Source organism: Mesoplodon densirostris, chromosome 10 (genome assembly GCF_025265405.1).
Source record: "Mesoplodon densirostris isolate mMesDen1 chromosome 10, mMesDen1 primary haplotype, whole genome shotgun sequence".
In the NCBI taxonomy this organism is placed as follows: domain Eukaryota; kingdom Metazoa; phylum Chordata; class Mammalia; order Artiodactyla; family Ziphiidae; genus Mesoplodon; species Mesoplodon densirostris.
Window position 1 is genome coordinate 100,803,061 of NC_082670.1, and position 18,261 is coordinate 100,821,321.

The window sequence follows — 18,261 nt, forward strand, 5'->3', positions numbered from 1 at the left end:
TGGAGTGGGGCTTTTTTTCCTGCCATTGTTTAGAATGGCTAGCCTATGGTTGTAATAAAATGCAGATAACTTGTAATTTCTTTTTAAAATTCCCTACAAATGGTGCATCTTTTGTTGCCTGATCATTTGCACCACCCCATTTCAGTATGCCTCTGATTCAACCTGTAGTGTTCTTGTGTTATTTTATTGAATGAAGGTCATCCATGAGCACCTTCATTCAATTGGGTCTAGTGCATAGTAAACCTCCCATGCTTATTAGAGTGCTTTCCCTTCCAAAAGCACACAACCATAAATTATATGGGGAGGTAGTCCAAAAACATACAGGTAGTACACTCTCGGTAAAATGTTGTAAGGAGCAGTGAGCATATACTTACAACATCCAGGTAAATCCCTATGTCCCAGAGGACCAGGCAGAACTGAGTGTATATTCTACGACTGCCGAAATTTTAGACGCCTCTAACTTCCACATAGTCCATTGCTTTTTAAAATTTCAGTGTGATGTCAACCTCCCCCCCCCACCTTTTTTTTTTTGCAGTACACAGGCCTCTCACTGTTGTGGCCTCTCCCGTTGCGGAGCACAGGCTCCGGACGCGCAGGCTCAGCAGCCATGGCTCACGGGCCCAGCCGCTCCACGGCATGTGGGATCCTCCCGGACCGGGGCATGAACCCGTGTCCCCTGCATCGGCAGGCGGACTCTCAACCACTGTGCCACTAGGGAAGCCCCAACCTCCCGCTTTTTAATTTTTGTTTTATATTGGACTATAGTTGATTTACAGTGCTGTGTTAGTTTCAGGTATAGAGCAAGGTGACTCAGTTATACATATACGTATATCCTTTTTCAAATTCTTTTCCCATTTAGGTTATTACAGAATATTGAGCAGAGTTCCCTGTGGTATACAGTAGGTCATTGTTGGTCATCTGTTTTAAACATGGTATTGTGCATATGTCAATTCCAACCCCTTTTGATAAGACAGCTCACACTTTCATCTGAGAGGAATACAGGATTCTTGATTTTTTTTTTTTAATGCCTTGCCACCTTCTATTTACCATCTTTCCTTATGGAATTTTCTTCTTCCCATTTATGTTAGAGTAATTCCTGAAGCCCATCAGTGATTTTAGTGTATACAGCATTTGGAGCTTAAGTCTATGCAATGTCATTAGCAGGTAACATGGGTTGAATTCACACCATATATAAATATATGGCTTTGGCCAAAAAGTTCGTTCGGGTTCTCCATGACATGGTACGGAAAACCCAAACGAACTTTTTGGCCAACCCAGTAGAAACGCTCTTTAGATGTGAATGATTGTGTGCATTCATTTGATGCTTTTAATTCACGACACTGTCAAAAGGTAGCAATCCAGATCTGATCCTAGTCTCTAATTAAGGTATTTGAATGACACAAACTGTGTACCTTCCCCTCTAGGGAGGGAAATTTGCCAGAGCTAGCTTAATGCTCGGAGCTCACACCATCACAAAGGTGGTTGCTTGGTTCAACCTAAATTAAAACCCATATTCATTTTTACAAGATTACGTGCATTTTCTTCATATTTTGCATTAAACATTTAACATCTGGTTGATTAGACTTATCTTGTATAATCACATTTCAAGATGTAATTTGGCATTGTTGGGACAATCGATAAACCTGAGGTTTGTGTGACTGCTGACTATTATACTCGGGGTAGAAAAATTCATTATCTCACACCCTTCCCTTGTGGGTGTTGCTGTGACACTAACCTGCAACTGTGTTCACCAGAAGCAATGCAGTTGCAGGCTCAGTTGCTTCAAAAGCATGGGTTGTATTTTTATGCACGAAACACAGACTTCTCATTAATTTTTATTTCATTTATTCAGTTTCAATAACCCTTTGCATATGCAATGACAGGTGACTATGATGCCCTATCCTCTGTTATTCTTTTTTTCTCCCTTTTGTTAACCAAAGCATAAAGCATTAAAACCTGCCAATGGTTTATTTAATCATTCATGTCTCTGTCTAGAATTTGAGGATATCTGCATTCATGTCTCCTCCTTTCTTCTCGCTTATATTGAGGTCATTAAAGGTGTGATTTTATTTATTCCTTTTTTAAAAAATAAATTTATTTATTTATTTCTGGCTGTGTTGGATCTTCGTTGCTGCGCACGGACTTTCTCTAGTTGCGGCAAGTGGGGGCTACTCTTCATTGCGGTGCGCGGGCTTCTCATTCAGGTGGCTTCTCTTTGTTGCGGAGCACGGGCTCTAGGCACGTGGGCTTCAGTAGTTGTGGCACGTGGGCTCAGTAGTTGTGGCACGTGGGCTCAGTACCTGTGGCTCGTGGGCTCTAGAGTGCAGGCTCAGCAGTTGTGGTGCACGGGCTTAGTGACTCCGCGGCATGTGGGATCCTCCTGGAACAGGGCTCGAACCCGTGTCCCCTGCACTGGCAGGTGGATTCCTAACCACTGCGCCACCAGGGAAGTCCTATTCCTCTTTTGAATATACTCTGGGTTTAAGAATGAAAAATCTTTCATTTCTATTTCAAATTACAATAAAAATGAATATGTCACAAAAGGCAAGTATATTTGCAAAAACACTGAAGAAAAAATGTCATCCTGGTTTAATACTGAAGACTGTGATGTGATCCAGCATCTTGCTTTATGTCTTGTGCTTAAGAAGTGTTATGTGTGTATATGTTAATCCCAATAAAATAGATAACCAACAAGGACCTACTGTATAGCACAGGGAACTATACTCAATATTTTGTAGTAACCTATAAGGGAAAAGAATCTGAATCCCTTTGCCATAGAATTGAAATTAACACAACATTGTAAATCAATTATACTTCAATCAAAAAAAGAGAAGTGTCATGTGACATAAAGCCTTAAATACTACACTCTTCAGTGAGGGAGGGGAAGAAATTCTTCTGAGCGTGTGAAAAATGGTGAGGGTGACATATTTCCAAAGCCATTAAATGCAGAATTCATTTGTTTCCACTTCTTTGATTTGAGACATACACGCTGATAAATAGCAAGGTTCCTTTAACAATGATAAATGCTCCCATTCTTTAAAAATGGCTTTTATTGATATGTGTACTCTTTCAAGTCTCAAGAGAACAATATTTTGCTGCAGTACTGATCTATCTTAGCAGAGACACTAAGGGGAGGGGGGGAACGAGCTGCAGAAAAAGATGCTGAAAATAGCACAATTCTAAAAATTCAGTGTCATTTCTCTTTTAGCATGCAGAGGTCACGATTTCAATGGCAGCTGGTCATATGAGAGAAGTCTGATTTTGATATCCAGTATTGTAAACTGTTATTCAAATTGATAGTGTTAATCATATGAAAGGGATGCTTTCTTTATATTTTTTATAAAGTTGAATTCTGTGTGTTTAAACATTCCATCAACCGTGCTGAATGAGCCTTGAGATCTGAGTACAATTATCCATTTCCCATTGACAGGATGAAGACTCAATCGTTTTTATCCTCTAAGGATGTACAAAGAGAGAGATGTTTGTGTTTTGAAGGGGCTGAGTTAAAAATCTCTGGCACTGATTCATTAAATGAAAAGATACTATTATAGAAGAGTGAACAAACATGTTCACTGTTTAGAAAAGTTTGATGGCCTAGAAGGTCATAGGCGTTTTAAGCATTCCATTTATGCTGGTTTATTGATTCATTGAGAGAAATGTGATGGAGGAAAGAGTAAGGGTGGGATGTGGGGGGAACCTCATCAGAATCCTCAGAGCTGATGAGGAAACAGCTCTGGACCGAGGGTCAGTTGTTTTCACTTTGTGTCCTGGCATGTGTTGGTAATGGACAAATCAATTCAACTTCCAAGCTGCTATCCTCTCATCTATAAAATGAATGAGTACCTCACCTTTCCCCACCTCCTTTAGTACTTGGTGGTGTTCAAATAAGGTTACCAAAGGAGAAGGGGGAGGGATAAATTAGGTATTTGGGATTGCACACTACTATATATAAAATAGGTACCCAACAACCTACTGTATAGCACAGGGAACTATACTCAATATTTTGTAATAAGCTATAAGGGAAAATAAGCTGAAAAAGAATATATATATATATGTATATATATATATGTCACTTTGCTGTACACTTGAAACTTAACCCAACATTGTAAATCAACTATACTTCAATAAAAAAAAAGAATGGAGGAATTAAAAAGTCTTTGGAACCAATAAAGGGAGTCCTTATGGGGGAAAGGTATTACTTTAGTGAAAGAACCAATGAAGAATGGCATAAATCACTTATCAATTTATTCAGGAAAACTAGTAGTATGGAGATTATTTTTAAAATTAGTATAGTGCTGCAAGATATGCATACACAGATTACTAGGGAATTCATAAAGGTAAGAGCATATCTTTAGAACCACTGCCTTAGAAATGTAATGAAATATTAAAATAGTTCCTCCCTCTCTCTCTCTCTCTATATATATATATATACACACATACACACATATATATGTATATATATTTATATATATGCCTGCCCTAAATTCCCACTGAATTTGAATTCTCTGGATGGATTCCCACACAGACATGATATCCAATTATCCCCTAATTTTCAAGAATCTAAAAATGAGTGGTGATATGTACATGTATAACTGATTATAGCAGAAACTAACACAACATTGTAAATCAACTATACTCCAATAAAAAAATTTTAAAAAAAGATCACACACAAAAAACTTAAAAACATAAAATAAATCATAAAATCAGCCTGCTCCATTTCCCCCCTCACACAGCCAAGTGGGAACTTGACCAAATGCAAATAGTGGTTTGGAAAAAGCAGTCATGTTTGGGATTCATGAGTTGACCTCCTTCTTACTGTCCAGGGATGCATAGTGGTCTATCCTTACAGAGGCGCTGCTTGGAGACAAGTGACAGCTGCTTCTGACGGCTGAGGCTGCTCAAGCCACAGGGAAAACCAGTGACTGTAAAAAATCAGCCAATTTCTTAGTTCTTGTTCAGGGAAAGGAACAGCTTGCCTTCCAAAGGCTTCTTGAATCAGGGCATATTCTTCATTAACCCGCTCGCGACCTGCCAGGTTACCAGCTGCTGAGAATAACTTGATGTTTCGTACTGGGATTTTGGTTGCAAGCAAAACTCGGAGCATCTTCAGCGGCCATCACAGTTTTGAAAGAGAATTAAGAGGAAAAGTTATCTTACTAGTGTGTATTCCCTTGAGAATGAATAGGATATTTTTCTTTTGTGTTGATTTCTTTATCCCTAGCAACTGAAAGAATGCTTGAGACATGCCAGATGCTTAGTGAATTTTCTGTTTAATGAATGAATGCATGAATGCATGGATGTAAAATGGCAAAGAGGGTAACTCAGAGTGTAACATCACCAGCTGAGAGAGGATGAAATCAGAAATTTAAGAAGAAAAAACATGTTAATTTCAGAGCATCAGCTCTGATGCTGAGTTGGCCGTCACCTTCCCTTTCCAGACCATTGTCAGCATCTTTAAAATCAGAGGGTTGTACTAAGTGTGCTTTCATTTCTTAGGTTCTCAGATCGAGCCAGCTAGACTACGCATGGCTCTGCTCAAGATTGCTTTAAATGTCAGTGTCTCCCAAAGTAAGATGCACATTCTTCTCAGGCACAATGATGCCCCTGAAATTGCTGAACATATTTAAGTGAGATGTGAAGTCTGACATTTCTTGGCTGAAAGATATGATGGATTGACCTTTCAGTAACCTGTCCAGACAGCCCATGATTTCTACTCTCAGTGAGAGACATAGTGCTGCCTGGCAGGGACAGAGGAGAACGTTTTTCACCCAAGCATATAGTTTCTTATGGTTTTTGTCTCATAAAGTCTCGTGCAATCCAGCCCCAGCCCCATTGGTCTAACCGCTGCTTTTTATTACACGTTGCTGTAGGCAGACTCATCTCTGCAAGCTCCCCTAAATGCTCTTTCCAGTCTGGCTCCTGAGCATTTCCTTTGAGTGTTCATCTGCTCTTGCTTCCGCCTTCCTGCTTTCTATCCTCTTCCCTCTCAATCTAGAAAGGAATATGCATATGTGAACGATTATGCAGCCAGTTAGTGATGAAGAAAAATCAAAAACCCTGAGCCTGTAATTCTCAGGCTTCCAACAAATGTGCCTCAATCACCACAATCTTTGCCCACCTCTCCTCCGACCCTGGGTACCTTTTCCCACGTCCCTGTGGCTACTTACTCTCTTCCACTTTGTCTCCCTCTCCCCCCCCCCCAAGCTATCTTGCCCACAGATACCTGCAGGTGCCAATCGATCGCTTTTTCCCCAGCATCTCCCACCACTGCAGTTGTGATTCCTGGCCTTTTTTCTGCATTGTACATTTCTTCGAAAGTTTACACTGTCAGGAATTTTCTCTCCCTTTTATAATGGGCTGGAAATTCTTTAAAGGCAAGGATAAGTTAGGATTGTGTTCAACTGCCAATAACAGAAAACTGAATGCTAGTAGTCAAATAAAAGCATGGTTTGTTTTCTCACATATCAGGAAGTTCAGAGGTAAGTGGCTGCTGGCACTATTGCTTCTGCTCAACGATGCATAACGTCAGGGACTCTAGTTCTTTCTTTCTGGTTTCCTGTTTTCAGAGTGTTTTGCTTCATCATTTTCCTTGTGGCTGGATGGTGTCAAGAGGACAGTAAGAGCTCTCGACATAACATCTAAAGGCTGGAGGAAGAGGGATGCCAGCCTCTTTCTTTCCCTCTCTCCTTTCCAAAACGAGCAAGTTTTTCCAGAACTGTCTCCAGCAACCCCTACCGGTTTCATGGATATCATGGTCATTTCTACCTTCAAAAGAGGCTGGGAGGGCTTCCCTGGTGGCGCAGTGGTTGAGAGTCTGCCTGCTGATGCAGGGGACGCGGGTTCGTGCCCCGGTCCGGGAAGATCCCACATGCCGCAGAGCGGCTGGGCCCATGAGCCACGGCCACGGGGCCTGCGCATCCGGAGCCTGTGCTCCGCAATGGGAGAGGCTACGGCAGTGAGAGGCCCGCGTACCACAAAAAAAAAAAAAAAAAGAGGCTGGGAGATTCGGGAGCAGAACTGTCCCCTTGATCTGTGATAGGCTGTTGCTTGGGACCAGACATCTCTCCACCCTGAGCAAAACCAGGAATCTGATAGCCAAGAAGGAAGGGAGGGCTGGGCAATCTTATCCGTAACGACGTTTCCAATTTGACTTCTGTCTTCCCTCCATCAAGTATCCTTCCACTGACCCCCTACACAGATGTGAAACATCCCATCTGAGACTAAATTTCTTCCATCACGCTTTTGGTGATTCCTCTAACAAGATGTGTTATGTATGTCTTTATCTGCTTTTATGACGTCTGTCATCCTCTCCCTGTAATTTGTGAACTATATTTTGAAAGACAAAAATCCTACTACTCCACTGTCATTAAATTTGTGATTTTGGGTGAGTTACTTCAGAATGCCTCTGTTTCCACCTGTCCAAATGGGAATGTTAGCAAAGCTGCCTCATGCGGTTATATAACTAATGAATATGATATAAAGCTTTTAGGATGGTATCTGACACATACACAGAATTTCGTGAGTGTCAGTCTTTCTTCTGTGATTAATATCATCACTATCAAACTCTCCAGACCTCAGTCGCCCCGTTTGTAATGGAGAATGGAACACAGTCATTTCTAAGACTCTTTACACTGCCCTCATATATTCCTTCAGGGAAAACAAAAATTCCTAGAGAGCCTTTCACATAGTAGGGTCTCAATAAATATTTGCTAACATGAATTGGCATATCTAAATAATAGACCAGATCATCAGAGAGAGTGTATCATGTGTATGCTCTGACAGAACTGAGTTGCAAACTTTAAATGCTTTCTTATTGCTTCTGCTTACGAGATGGAAAAGAATCCATAATCATTTGGGAGAGAAAAGTATTTTTAATGGAAACACTCTGGGGCCTGATTCCTGAAGTTTCTCTTGCAGTTACAGATTGCTCGCTACCACAGGCAGACAGAAAACTGACCAGTTTTCAGCTCCAAATTGAAAAGCAGATTGATTTCTGGCATGCTGGAATTCCTTCCATTACTTCAGTGGCTTGTATGTCCTCAGGCTGCTGAAAGCGGGCTTTTTCAGTCAAAGCTGACGTGTTATGAACAGAGTTGTCCTGTGACATGCATCCATTTGCAACATGTATGATGATACCGTCCAATTTTTCCTACATGTTTGTGCCCCATGGAAATGCGACCTAATTGTCAGTTGCAATGCCCGCTGCCACTGCCGAATTCCAATTAGTCTTCACACACAAAAGAAATGCACCTCAAAAGTTAGGTTCTTTTTTTTTTTTTTTTTTTTTTGCTGTACGCGGGCCTCTCACTGCTGTGGCCTCTCCCGTTGCGGAGCACAGGCTCCGCGGCCATGGCTCGCGGGCCCAGCCGCTCCGCGGCATGTGGGATCCTCCGGGATCGGGGCACGAACCCGTGTCCCCTGCATCGGCAGGCGGACTCTCAACCACTGCGCCACCAGGGAGGCCCCAAAAGTTAGGTTCTTAAGCTTGTGATGTTGAACCAATATTTTCTCAAATGTAGGTTGCTCGTGTGCTGAGGTCACTCAGTAACATCAGATATGTAACAGAGTGCGAGCTGAATCCACTCTGAGGGACTAAGCTAGCACACAAACCATAGAAAGTTTGCATTCAATAGGGCAGTAGCTTGAGATGAAAAAATTGGTTACATGAGCTAACTGACATCTGAACACCAGGTGTGTGTGTGCAGGTGTGTGGACCACTTCATTCCTTGCTGGCAGACACACCAGACCTGGATTATTGTCTCACAATGGCCCATTTCTGGCATGACATGCTTGGTCTGAATTGAATGCCTGGTCAAAGTCATCTGTGTGCAATATACGTACACTTATCTACCTGCCACATTCTCCTTTGGGTCTGAGACAAATGAAATGACTGTCTTTCCAGCAGGTACCTCTCAAGCCTTCCAGGAGGAAAAGATCAAAACAGCATGTTTCTCTCTCATCCTTTGTTTTTCGATCTTCTTTCCTTTTTACATTTCAGCTTTAGAAACATGACCATTCTCATTACCATGTTAATAGCTAGTTTCTTTCTTCTGTTGAGTTGTTTGATTTTGCTCACCTGCGGGCACTTCTCTCTGAGGCATGGTGAGCATCTCGATTCTGCAATCACAAAACGCCACACATCGGTTCCCCTAGCGTGCCCTGGCTGAGCCCAAAACCCACAAGTGCTGGCCGCCCCTCCACTAATTGTGTCGCCAAATGGAGTTGGCTCTCATTTGCTTAACCACTCAGTTGTAATTGAATCCTGATGAGAAGCTGGGTTTCCATCCAGAATTATTCCCCTTCTCCTGCCGAGAAGGTGGTATAGTGGCCATTTCTTCCCCACAGCAGCCCTAGAACAGTTTGCAGATGGTTTCATCCCTCTATCCTCTCTGATGTTTTCCAGCCCTGGAGCGATTATGGCCTTGAGACTGTAGGCGCCATTACCAAGGGATGTTTCTCCTGTTGCTTTCTCTCTGCATCACTGGAAACCTTATAACAAAGCATAATGATGCATCCCTTCCTTCTTTCTCCCTATCTCACCATCGTAAGAGTGCCCTAAAAATGCTTGGTTAAAATATCCATGCCTAAATTCTACTTTTACCTAAATTGGCTACAACCAATTTGGAGATACCCAAGTGAATATTTCTCGAAATCTGATCTCCTGGCCACCTGCAGCAGTATCACCTAGAGCAGTGATCTCAAAATATGGTCCCCTGACCTACAACATCAGCATCACCTGGAAATTTGTTAGAAATGCAGATTCAGAGGCCTCACTCAAACCTACTGAATGAGAATTTCTGGAGGTGTGGACCAGAAATACGTGTTTTGAAACAACTCCTCCAGGTGAATGAATGCATGAGAACCACTGAGTTAAAGCTCTTGTTAAAAATTCAGATTCCTGGGCTTGCTCCACTACTTACTAAATAAGAATTCATTACAGATAAGACCCAGAAAGGTAGGTAGGTATAGGTAGATTAGATAGATAGGTAGATATGTGTGTGTGTGTGTTTGTGTGTGTGTGTGTGTATTTAAATTTTATCTTGAAATAATTTTAGATTTACAGAAGAGTTACAAAGGTAAGATTCCTATATACCCATCTTTGATTTCCCCCAAATGTTAATACTTTAAATAACTAGTATACATTTATCAAAATTGAGAAATTAACAATGTAAAAATACTCTTAACTACAGGCTTTATTCAAATTTCACCAGTTTTTACATGAATGTCTTTTTGCTGTCCAAGGATCCAATCCAGTTTTCAGTTTCTCAGTCTTTTATTTCATGATCTTGACAACTTTGAAAAGCACAAGTCAGGTATTTTGTAGGATGTCCCTCAGTTTGAATTTTTTTCTGACATTTTCTCATGAGCAGATGAAGATTAAGGTTATGGGTTTGGGGAAGAGTAAAATACAAATGGGGTCACCCTTATCATCACATCATATCGGGGCACATTAAATCAACGTGACTTAGCACTAGTGATGTTAACGTAGTGGTCCAGTTAGAGTCTGCTGAGTTTATCCACTGTTCAGTTATTCTTTTTCCTTTTCCATATTCTTAGGCTAGGCACTAAGTCCAGACTACACTTAAGGGCAAAACAATTAATCTCCACTTCTTCAAAGGAAGAATATCAAAGAAGTTGTAGGCATATGTTTAAACCACCAGAATAATTAGTAAATATTTGCGGTGAGATTCTTTTTTTTTTTTCGGTATGTGGGCCTCTCACTGTTGTGGCCTCTCCCGTTGCGGAGCACAGGCTCCGGACGCGCAGGCTCAGCGGCCATGGCTCACGGGCCCAGCTGCTCCGCGGCATGTGGGATCTTCCCAGACCGGGGCACGAACCCGTGTCCCCTGCATCGGCAGGCAGACTCTCAACCACTGCACCACCAGGGAAGCCCGCGGTGAGATTCTTTTAAGCTATATAAATGTTCAGTGTCTCCTTATAATTTCCCACATGAATTTTAGCATTCATCAGCGGACCTTGCCTGCAGCAGTTTTTCCTCTAATGTTCTAATGGTGATATTCCATGTCACTCATTCCTTCAAAATTTATCAGTTGGGATTGTTCTGTGAGGAGGATTCATTCCATCTTTCCTACTTATTGATTATTTTGGTCCTTTATTTTTCAACAGTATGGATTCCTGAGTATGTATTGTGTGTATTCTTTGGATAGTCATTCAGTACCATCATTATTTATTTTGTTGCTAATATTATTCTAGCTTTGTTCATTGGAAGCTCTTTTTTTTTTTTTTTTTTTTTGCAGTACACAGGCCTCTCACTGTTGTGGCCTCTCCCATTGCGGAGCACAGGCTCAGTGGCCATGGCTCACGGGCCCAGCCGCTCCGCGGCATGTGGGATCTTCCTGGACCGGGGCACGAACCCATGTCCCCCGCATCGGCAGGTGGACTCTCAACCACTGTGCCACTAGGGAAGCCCTGGGAGCTCTTTTAGGTTGGCTCCTATGTCCTTCTGACATCCCCCCTTCCATTTTTTTTTTCTTTTGTGGACTTCTTGCTTCCTGACATGACAAGTTGATCCAGACTTGTCTTGCATGTGCTTTGCCCCAGCTTCAGAATCAACCATTTCTCCAAAGAGACCTGGTTCTTTTTGTTGAAAGATGGTATTTCAAAACCAGTCTGATCACTAGATGTTGCTATGGAGTGTCACTACTTCTAGACTGTCTCAGTGGATAGTGGTAGGGTACCTATGTATGTATGTATACCAGCCCACATATGCATGTATGTATGTATAAGATAACCGACGCATGCAAGCGTCTCACTCTAAGCCATGAGTTTACACTATGTCTGACTCCGCCTCACGCCACGTGTTCCATTCTAGCCACATTCTCTTGTTTGCGTTTAAATTCTTTACCTAACTCTGAGAAACCTGATTCCCATTACATACAATTTCTTTTTTGTTTTGTTTGACTCCAGTATGGGTAGCAGTTCCAGCATTGCTAACTTGTATCCCTGTGGAAAATTTACAAATTAGAGCACCATTTTATGTGCTGTTCTTCTTGTCTTTATCCTTAGAGTTTCCAGTCATACACTATTTTTAAAAGTTACTTAGGACAGCTCCTTTCCTATTCATCCCCTTCAGTGAAATGCTCTGATACATTTATATTGCAGTTCGTTTGTCACAGTCTGCATTCCATTTTAGGATCCCCTAATTTCTTGGTTGATTTTGCATACAGTAAAGTCCAGTTGTTGTGACCCATTGTTTTAGGGTTTTGGCAAGTGCCTGGAGTCATGTATCTACATCACAGTACCATACAGAACATTTCCACTGCCCCCAAGTGCCCTTGTGCAGTCCCTTTGTAGTCAACCCCTCCTCTCTCCCCTATAACCGCTGGCATCCACTGATCTGCTTTCCACCCCTATGGTTTTGCTTTTTCCTAGAATGTCATGTGAATGAATTATATAATATGTAGTATTTTTGGTTTAACTTTTTCACTTAGCAAAATGCATTTAAGATTCATTCACGTTCTTCCAAGAATCAGTAGTTCCCTTTTGTTGCTGAGCAGTATCCTATTGCCTGGGTAGACCACAGTTAGTTTATCCATTCACCTGTTGACAGATGTCTTAGTTGTTTCCAGTTTTAGTGATTGTGAATGAAGTTTCTATAAACATTTACGAGCACACTTGTGTGAACATAACTTTTCAGTTCACTTGGATAAACAGCTAGGATTGGAACTACTGCTTGATATGTTAACTCTATATTTAACATTTTTGAAATGCCAAACTATTTTCCAAACTGGTTGTACCATTGTGCATTTCCACCAGCAATGAATGAGCATCCTATTGCTCTGCATGTTCTCTAGTATTTGGTATTGTTAGTATTTTTTAACAGCTATTTTAATAGGTGTTTAGTAATATATCACTGTGGCTTTTTCTGCTTTTTGGGGGGAGGAGTTGTTTAGCTCTTCTTTCTCTTTCTCTGTAGAAGTTTAGGTTGCTGATTTTGGATGTTTCTTCTTTCCGAACATAAGCATTTAGTGATATCTATTTCCTTATAAACATCAGTTTAACTGTAATTTATACATTTTGAGATGTTGCAGTTTCATTTTCATTTAGTTAGAAATACTTTTAAATTTCCCTTGACACTTCCTCTTTGACACGTGGGTAGTTTAGATGTGTGTTGTTTAACTAACAAGTGTTTGAAGATTTTCCTGTTTTCTTTTGGTTATTGATTTCCAGTTTGATTCTGTTATGGTCTGAGAGCATAATGTTCTTTTGAATTTAAGTTTTTTTTTCTCTTTTATGACCCAGAAGATGGTCTAGCTTAATGAATGTTCCATTTTCCACTTGAAAAGAATGTCTACTCTTCAGTTGTCCTGGGGATCGCTCTGTAAATGTCAATTAGGTCAAGTTGGTTGATAGTGTTGCTGGACTTCTATACTTTATAGAAGGACCATTGGTGATTTCAAGCACATTGAAGGTTGAGGGCCACTTAGAGGGAGCTGACACTGATTGGGATTAAGAAGTAATGGAGGTTCACTTCTGGATTAGAGTTTATACTTTTCTATGCTTATGGAAGCCTAGTAGCTTCCACCCAGTTCCACCCAGCTTGTTGATTACGGGTATCTCCACATTACAAAAAGAACAAGGTTTTCCTCTTGTCTCTGCCCCTAGGGCTTCTGCCCATTGGATGACCTTTGGGGCCTTTCCTACAAATAATCCTCTCTACCTCTTTTGTCTATGCCAGCCTTTCTTAAGTTGTGTTTTATAAAACAAACAAACAAAACAAACAAAAACCACTAGATCCAGGAGCTGCTACTAAGCAGGTGTTGAGTAGTGGGGAGGGTATCAGTTGCTTACTAAACTTCTGCATATTCCCGTCTTGAAATTCATAAGCCAGTTAATACCATAATGGTCCTGAGAAATCTGTAGTAAACACATCTATTTTTCTATTTAATCCCCTTTTCTATTAACATGAAATGGGCAATGCTAACTACCTTATAAGAATTTTTAAGATCAGATAACATACATAGAACACACATTTGTAGGTTGGGCACATAGTATGTGGTAAATAAAAATGTATTACTCTGATTTATAATAGTTGATCTTGTTCTTGTTGTTTTATTTTTAGATTTACTCCATTGGCTATGAGCTTGAAAAGTTGGAACGGGTATAAAGGGGAAAAAATTATGAGAATGCAAACACCAGAAAAGCAATAGAAATTGACATGAGTTTTACCTGTTCAAGTACTCTTATATTGTAGTTGACTGTGGTTTTCTTGTAGTGTATTACATTCATTTTAAAGGCCTCCCATCCAGTTTGTCTACCTAAACCTACCTCTCCAGAATCAGTGTCACTGGTACTCCTGTGCATACAAGTGCATTACTAAGAGAATGAGGCTGTGCCTTACCGTGGAAGGTGCACCAAGTATGAACTCAGCATAATGTCCTAAGCCTTCCTCATTCAGCAAATCACCAAGGAAGTGCTATGCACTCAGAATTTGCAAGTTCCTCCTCCCCATCTACTTTCCCTGGTTTGTTTGGTATCTCTGCGAGAACTTTACTGACACTCTGCTTTCTTTTCTTACACAGGAGGGCTCTGCATTGCCCAGTCCGTGAGAATCCCCCAAGAACGCAAAGACAGGACCATTGACTTCGATAGAATTATCAAACAGCTCCTGGACACACCCAACTCCAGGGCTGTCGTGATTTTTGCCAACGATGAGGATATCAAGTAAGGCTGGTGAAATTCATTAATATGCACGTTGCAATTTAGGAGACAGAAAGATCAGGATCCTGGCAGACAAAGGGGAAAAGATAGCACAGAATCAACTCAATAATTACATGGTGGCAGTCTGTTCACACTTTCTACCCCACAGAAATAGTTAGAGCGAACCGTTGAAGCAGCAGCATGTTTCTGTCATATATTTCCCCCCATTAGCTAAAAAAATGTATTCAATTACTTGTAAAGGAGAAAACCCCTGGACTTTCCGAAGGTTCTTTTATTAAATAATATATCCACGTGTAACAGACTCTTATCTAAAGAGTGGTTCTTCTTAATGTAAAAGAAAAATGGCTTATATTTCTGGCCATATTACTCCTGCTTTGGACTTCATGTGTTCAAAAACCAGGCTTGTCATATCTCTACATTCTCCAATCCACTTGTTGTCTTTTTCTTTACCTTGATCCTCCTTGGTGTCAACAATCTGATTGTTAATTTTGGCTTTCCTTTTTAGCTCATTCCTTAGCCAAGCCATGGAGGGTTAACCTTCGAAATGTTTCTAGAACACAAATAGGCCCTGTTTCCATTTGTGACCACTGCCACCTCGGTTGGTCCACAATCCTTATCATTTTTAGAACAAACAGTAATTATACCTGATTTAAAATATCAAAAATGTTAAAAAATCTAGATTAAAAAAAAAGCTGCATTCATCCTGTCCCGTAGCTAACAACTTCTCCTTTCCAGATGCTATAGCTAATAACCAGTGTCTTGTATATTTTTCTAGGGACAGTGTGTATATTTTTACACAAATGGTAGAACACTATTGTTCTCCACCCTGCTCGCCTTCACTCACTCTTCTTTCATGGAAGTCTCTGGATGTCAGTACCTATAGATCTATTCAGTCTTTTCAATAGCCATGCAGGATTGCATTTTATATATTTCCTGTCATTTATCTAACTGCTCCCTTCCTGATTGATATTTAAGGGTTTTTTTGTGTTTTGTTTTTTTTTTTAATTTCTTTATTTATTTTATTTATTTATTTTTGGCTGCGTTGGGTCTTCCTTGCTGCGTGCGTGCTTTCTCTAGTTGCGGCAAGCGGGGGCTACTCTTCGTTGTGGTGTGTGGGCTTCTCATTGTGGTGGCTTCTCTTGTTGTGGAGCACGGGCTCTAGGCACGCGGGCTTCTGTACTTGTGGCACGTGGGCTCTAGAGCGCAGGCTCAGTAGTTGTGGCACATGGGCTTCGTTGCTCCACGGCATGTGGGAACTTCCTGGACCAGGGCTTGAACCCTTGTGCCCTGCATTGGCAGGCAGATTCTTAACCACTGCGCCACCAGGGAAGCCCGACATTTAAGTTTGATTACAGAGTTTTGCAATTATAAATTGTGTTGTGATAAACTTTCTCTTCCACAAATCTGTGTGTGCAAATATGAAATATTAATATACATACTTTACAATGTGTGATATATAATACTAACATACTGCAAATATATAATAATGTACAAGTGTATTATTTTATATATTTGTAAGTATTTAAAACAGAAATTCCTGGAAAATAAGTTTCCAGGACAAAGGTGCGTTCCTTCTTAAATGTGAATATTGTTTTCCAAAGAGATGTTGCCAATTTACACCTCTGCTGATGGGAAAGCTGTGTGGATTTTTTAAATCTTAGTTTGTCTCACAGTTCAAAATAATATGTCACTAATTTGAAGGTGAATATCTTTTATTAAGGGTAAAGTTGAAGGTTCTAGGCCATTGTTACCCCCACGTGGAGTATTGCATCTCCATCATTGCCAGCCTGCCGGTCCTGTGTGTCCCCCTCCATGTGTATCCTCCATCTGCTTCTGAATCCACCCATCACTTAATTGGAGTCTGTATTCTCCACTAGTCTGTACGCATCAGTAAAATGGACGTGATGCCCCTTTTGACTTCCTTTCATAACCTTAACCCCATCACAGTTTTGAGCTCTGACATGGGTGGCAGGATGAGTAAATGAGAAGAGTATTAAACCTCAAGTCAGGATACCCGAGGATGGATTTTTTTTTTTTGCTACTTAAATAACCACTGTCTCACCTTGGGCAAGCCTCTCCCCACACCCTACCTACTTCCCTAACTCTTTGAGGCCTCAGTTTTCCCATCAGTAAAATGAAAATCCTTTTGAGCTCTTTCTATGATGATCTGGACTTCTGCTTTTCTAGCTTTATTTCATTCCATGCTCCCTCGTGGGTTGTGTACTGCAGGCAAGGGGCCACTTGTGTTTCCTCCTTCCTGGGTCTTTTTACATTCTCTTCCAGCTACCTGGAATGCTGTGCTTCCCCACTTTACCATTTTAGTGCCATCCATAGTGTTGCTTTTGAGGGAAGATTTCTCTGAACAATGTAGCTTTGATAAGTTTGTCGTAACAACTCAGTTTCATAGTTTATGTCACTGATGTAATTTTACGTCCTTTGATCATTTAAGTAGTGTCTGTATTCTCCACTAGTCTGTAGGCATCATTAAGACAGAGATGATGCCCCTTTTGACTTCCTTTCATAGCCTTAGCCCTTATCACAGTGCTCAGTACATGGCAGATCCTCAGTGAATGTCATCAAATGAGAATGAATCAAATGCCTAGTCTGTTTAATAATTTAAGTAAAGGCCTCTCTCTCTAAACTTCATGATGCTTTAAAATGTGGTCCTATTTTTGCATGTAGACCCTGCGTTCACTCACTCAGTTCTCCAACTACAGTGCGTGACTGGTCCTCCAGTGTGTCCTCATCACTCCTCCATCAGGGCTTTGGCTCATGGCGTTTCTCCTCTCCTTCTCTACCTGTTGAGATTGTGTCTGTTCTTCAAGGTTTATTTCAAACGTGCCCTTCTCCATGAAACTGTTTCTGATCACCCCTTAGACGTATCATTTCTCTCCTTACAAAATGCTGATTCTCTTGCTCTTAGGGCATTTTCTTCAACACTTTGTGATTTAGTTATTTAAGGCACTTTGTTGTTATAATATTACTCTTTCTTTTTTTTTGCTCCAGATCTTGTCAACTCATACTTTTCTTAATCATCTCATAAATTTTTTTCATACATATTTTGCACATTCTAAAATATGTAATACATTGATAAGGTGTGGCCCCCTGTTTATATTTACGTACATGGCACATAAAAGATTTATTTACTAATAGCTCTGGTGATTAAGTGGTTGTAATATCCTTGACTTGCAGGTAGTGTGAGGTTTTAGTTTGCGATGTAAAAAGCTATAAAATCTGCTCAATAGCTATGCTCATTATTTTTTGCATGGGAGCTTGTGGTTGAATACCATTGTGTAGTGTGACTCATAGAAGTGACAGCAGTGATAGTTTTTGAGCACAGTAACAAAAGTCAAGTGCGTATACAAGTTTCTTCCAAAACATGAACTTAAGCCCACTGTTAACCCACAATGTTATGTTATTTATTTTTTCAGAAGATTTACACTGTAGATGGGGAATTTTGAGATTTCTTAGAACATTAATTTCAAATACTTTGTCAGAGAATAGCAGTGAGAAGACCTTAATATCTAGATTTTGAAGCTAAGTGCTTAATCAGTCATGGGTGCTGATAAGTTGAATGTT

General features: G+C 40.7%; 1 protein-coding gene across 1 annotated transcript in view; it reads left to right on the forward strand.

Moving 5' to 3' along the window:
• Positions 1–18,261, forward strand: part of GRM7 (glutamate metabotropic receptor 7) — a 776,446-nt gene that overhangs the window by 386,351 nt on the left and 371,834 nt on the right. The window contains exon 3 of the mRNA XM_060109566.1: positions 14,544–14,685. Coding sequence (XP_059965549.1) covers positions 14,544–14,685 — 142 coding nt within the window. The remainder of the gene's footprint in view (positions 1–14,543; positions 14,686–18,261) is intronic.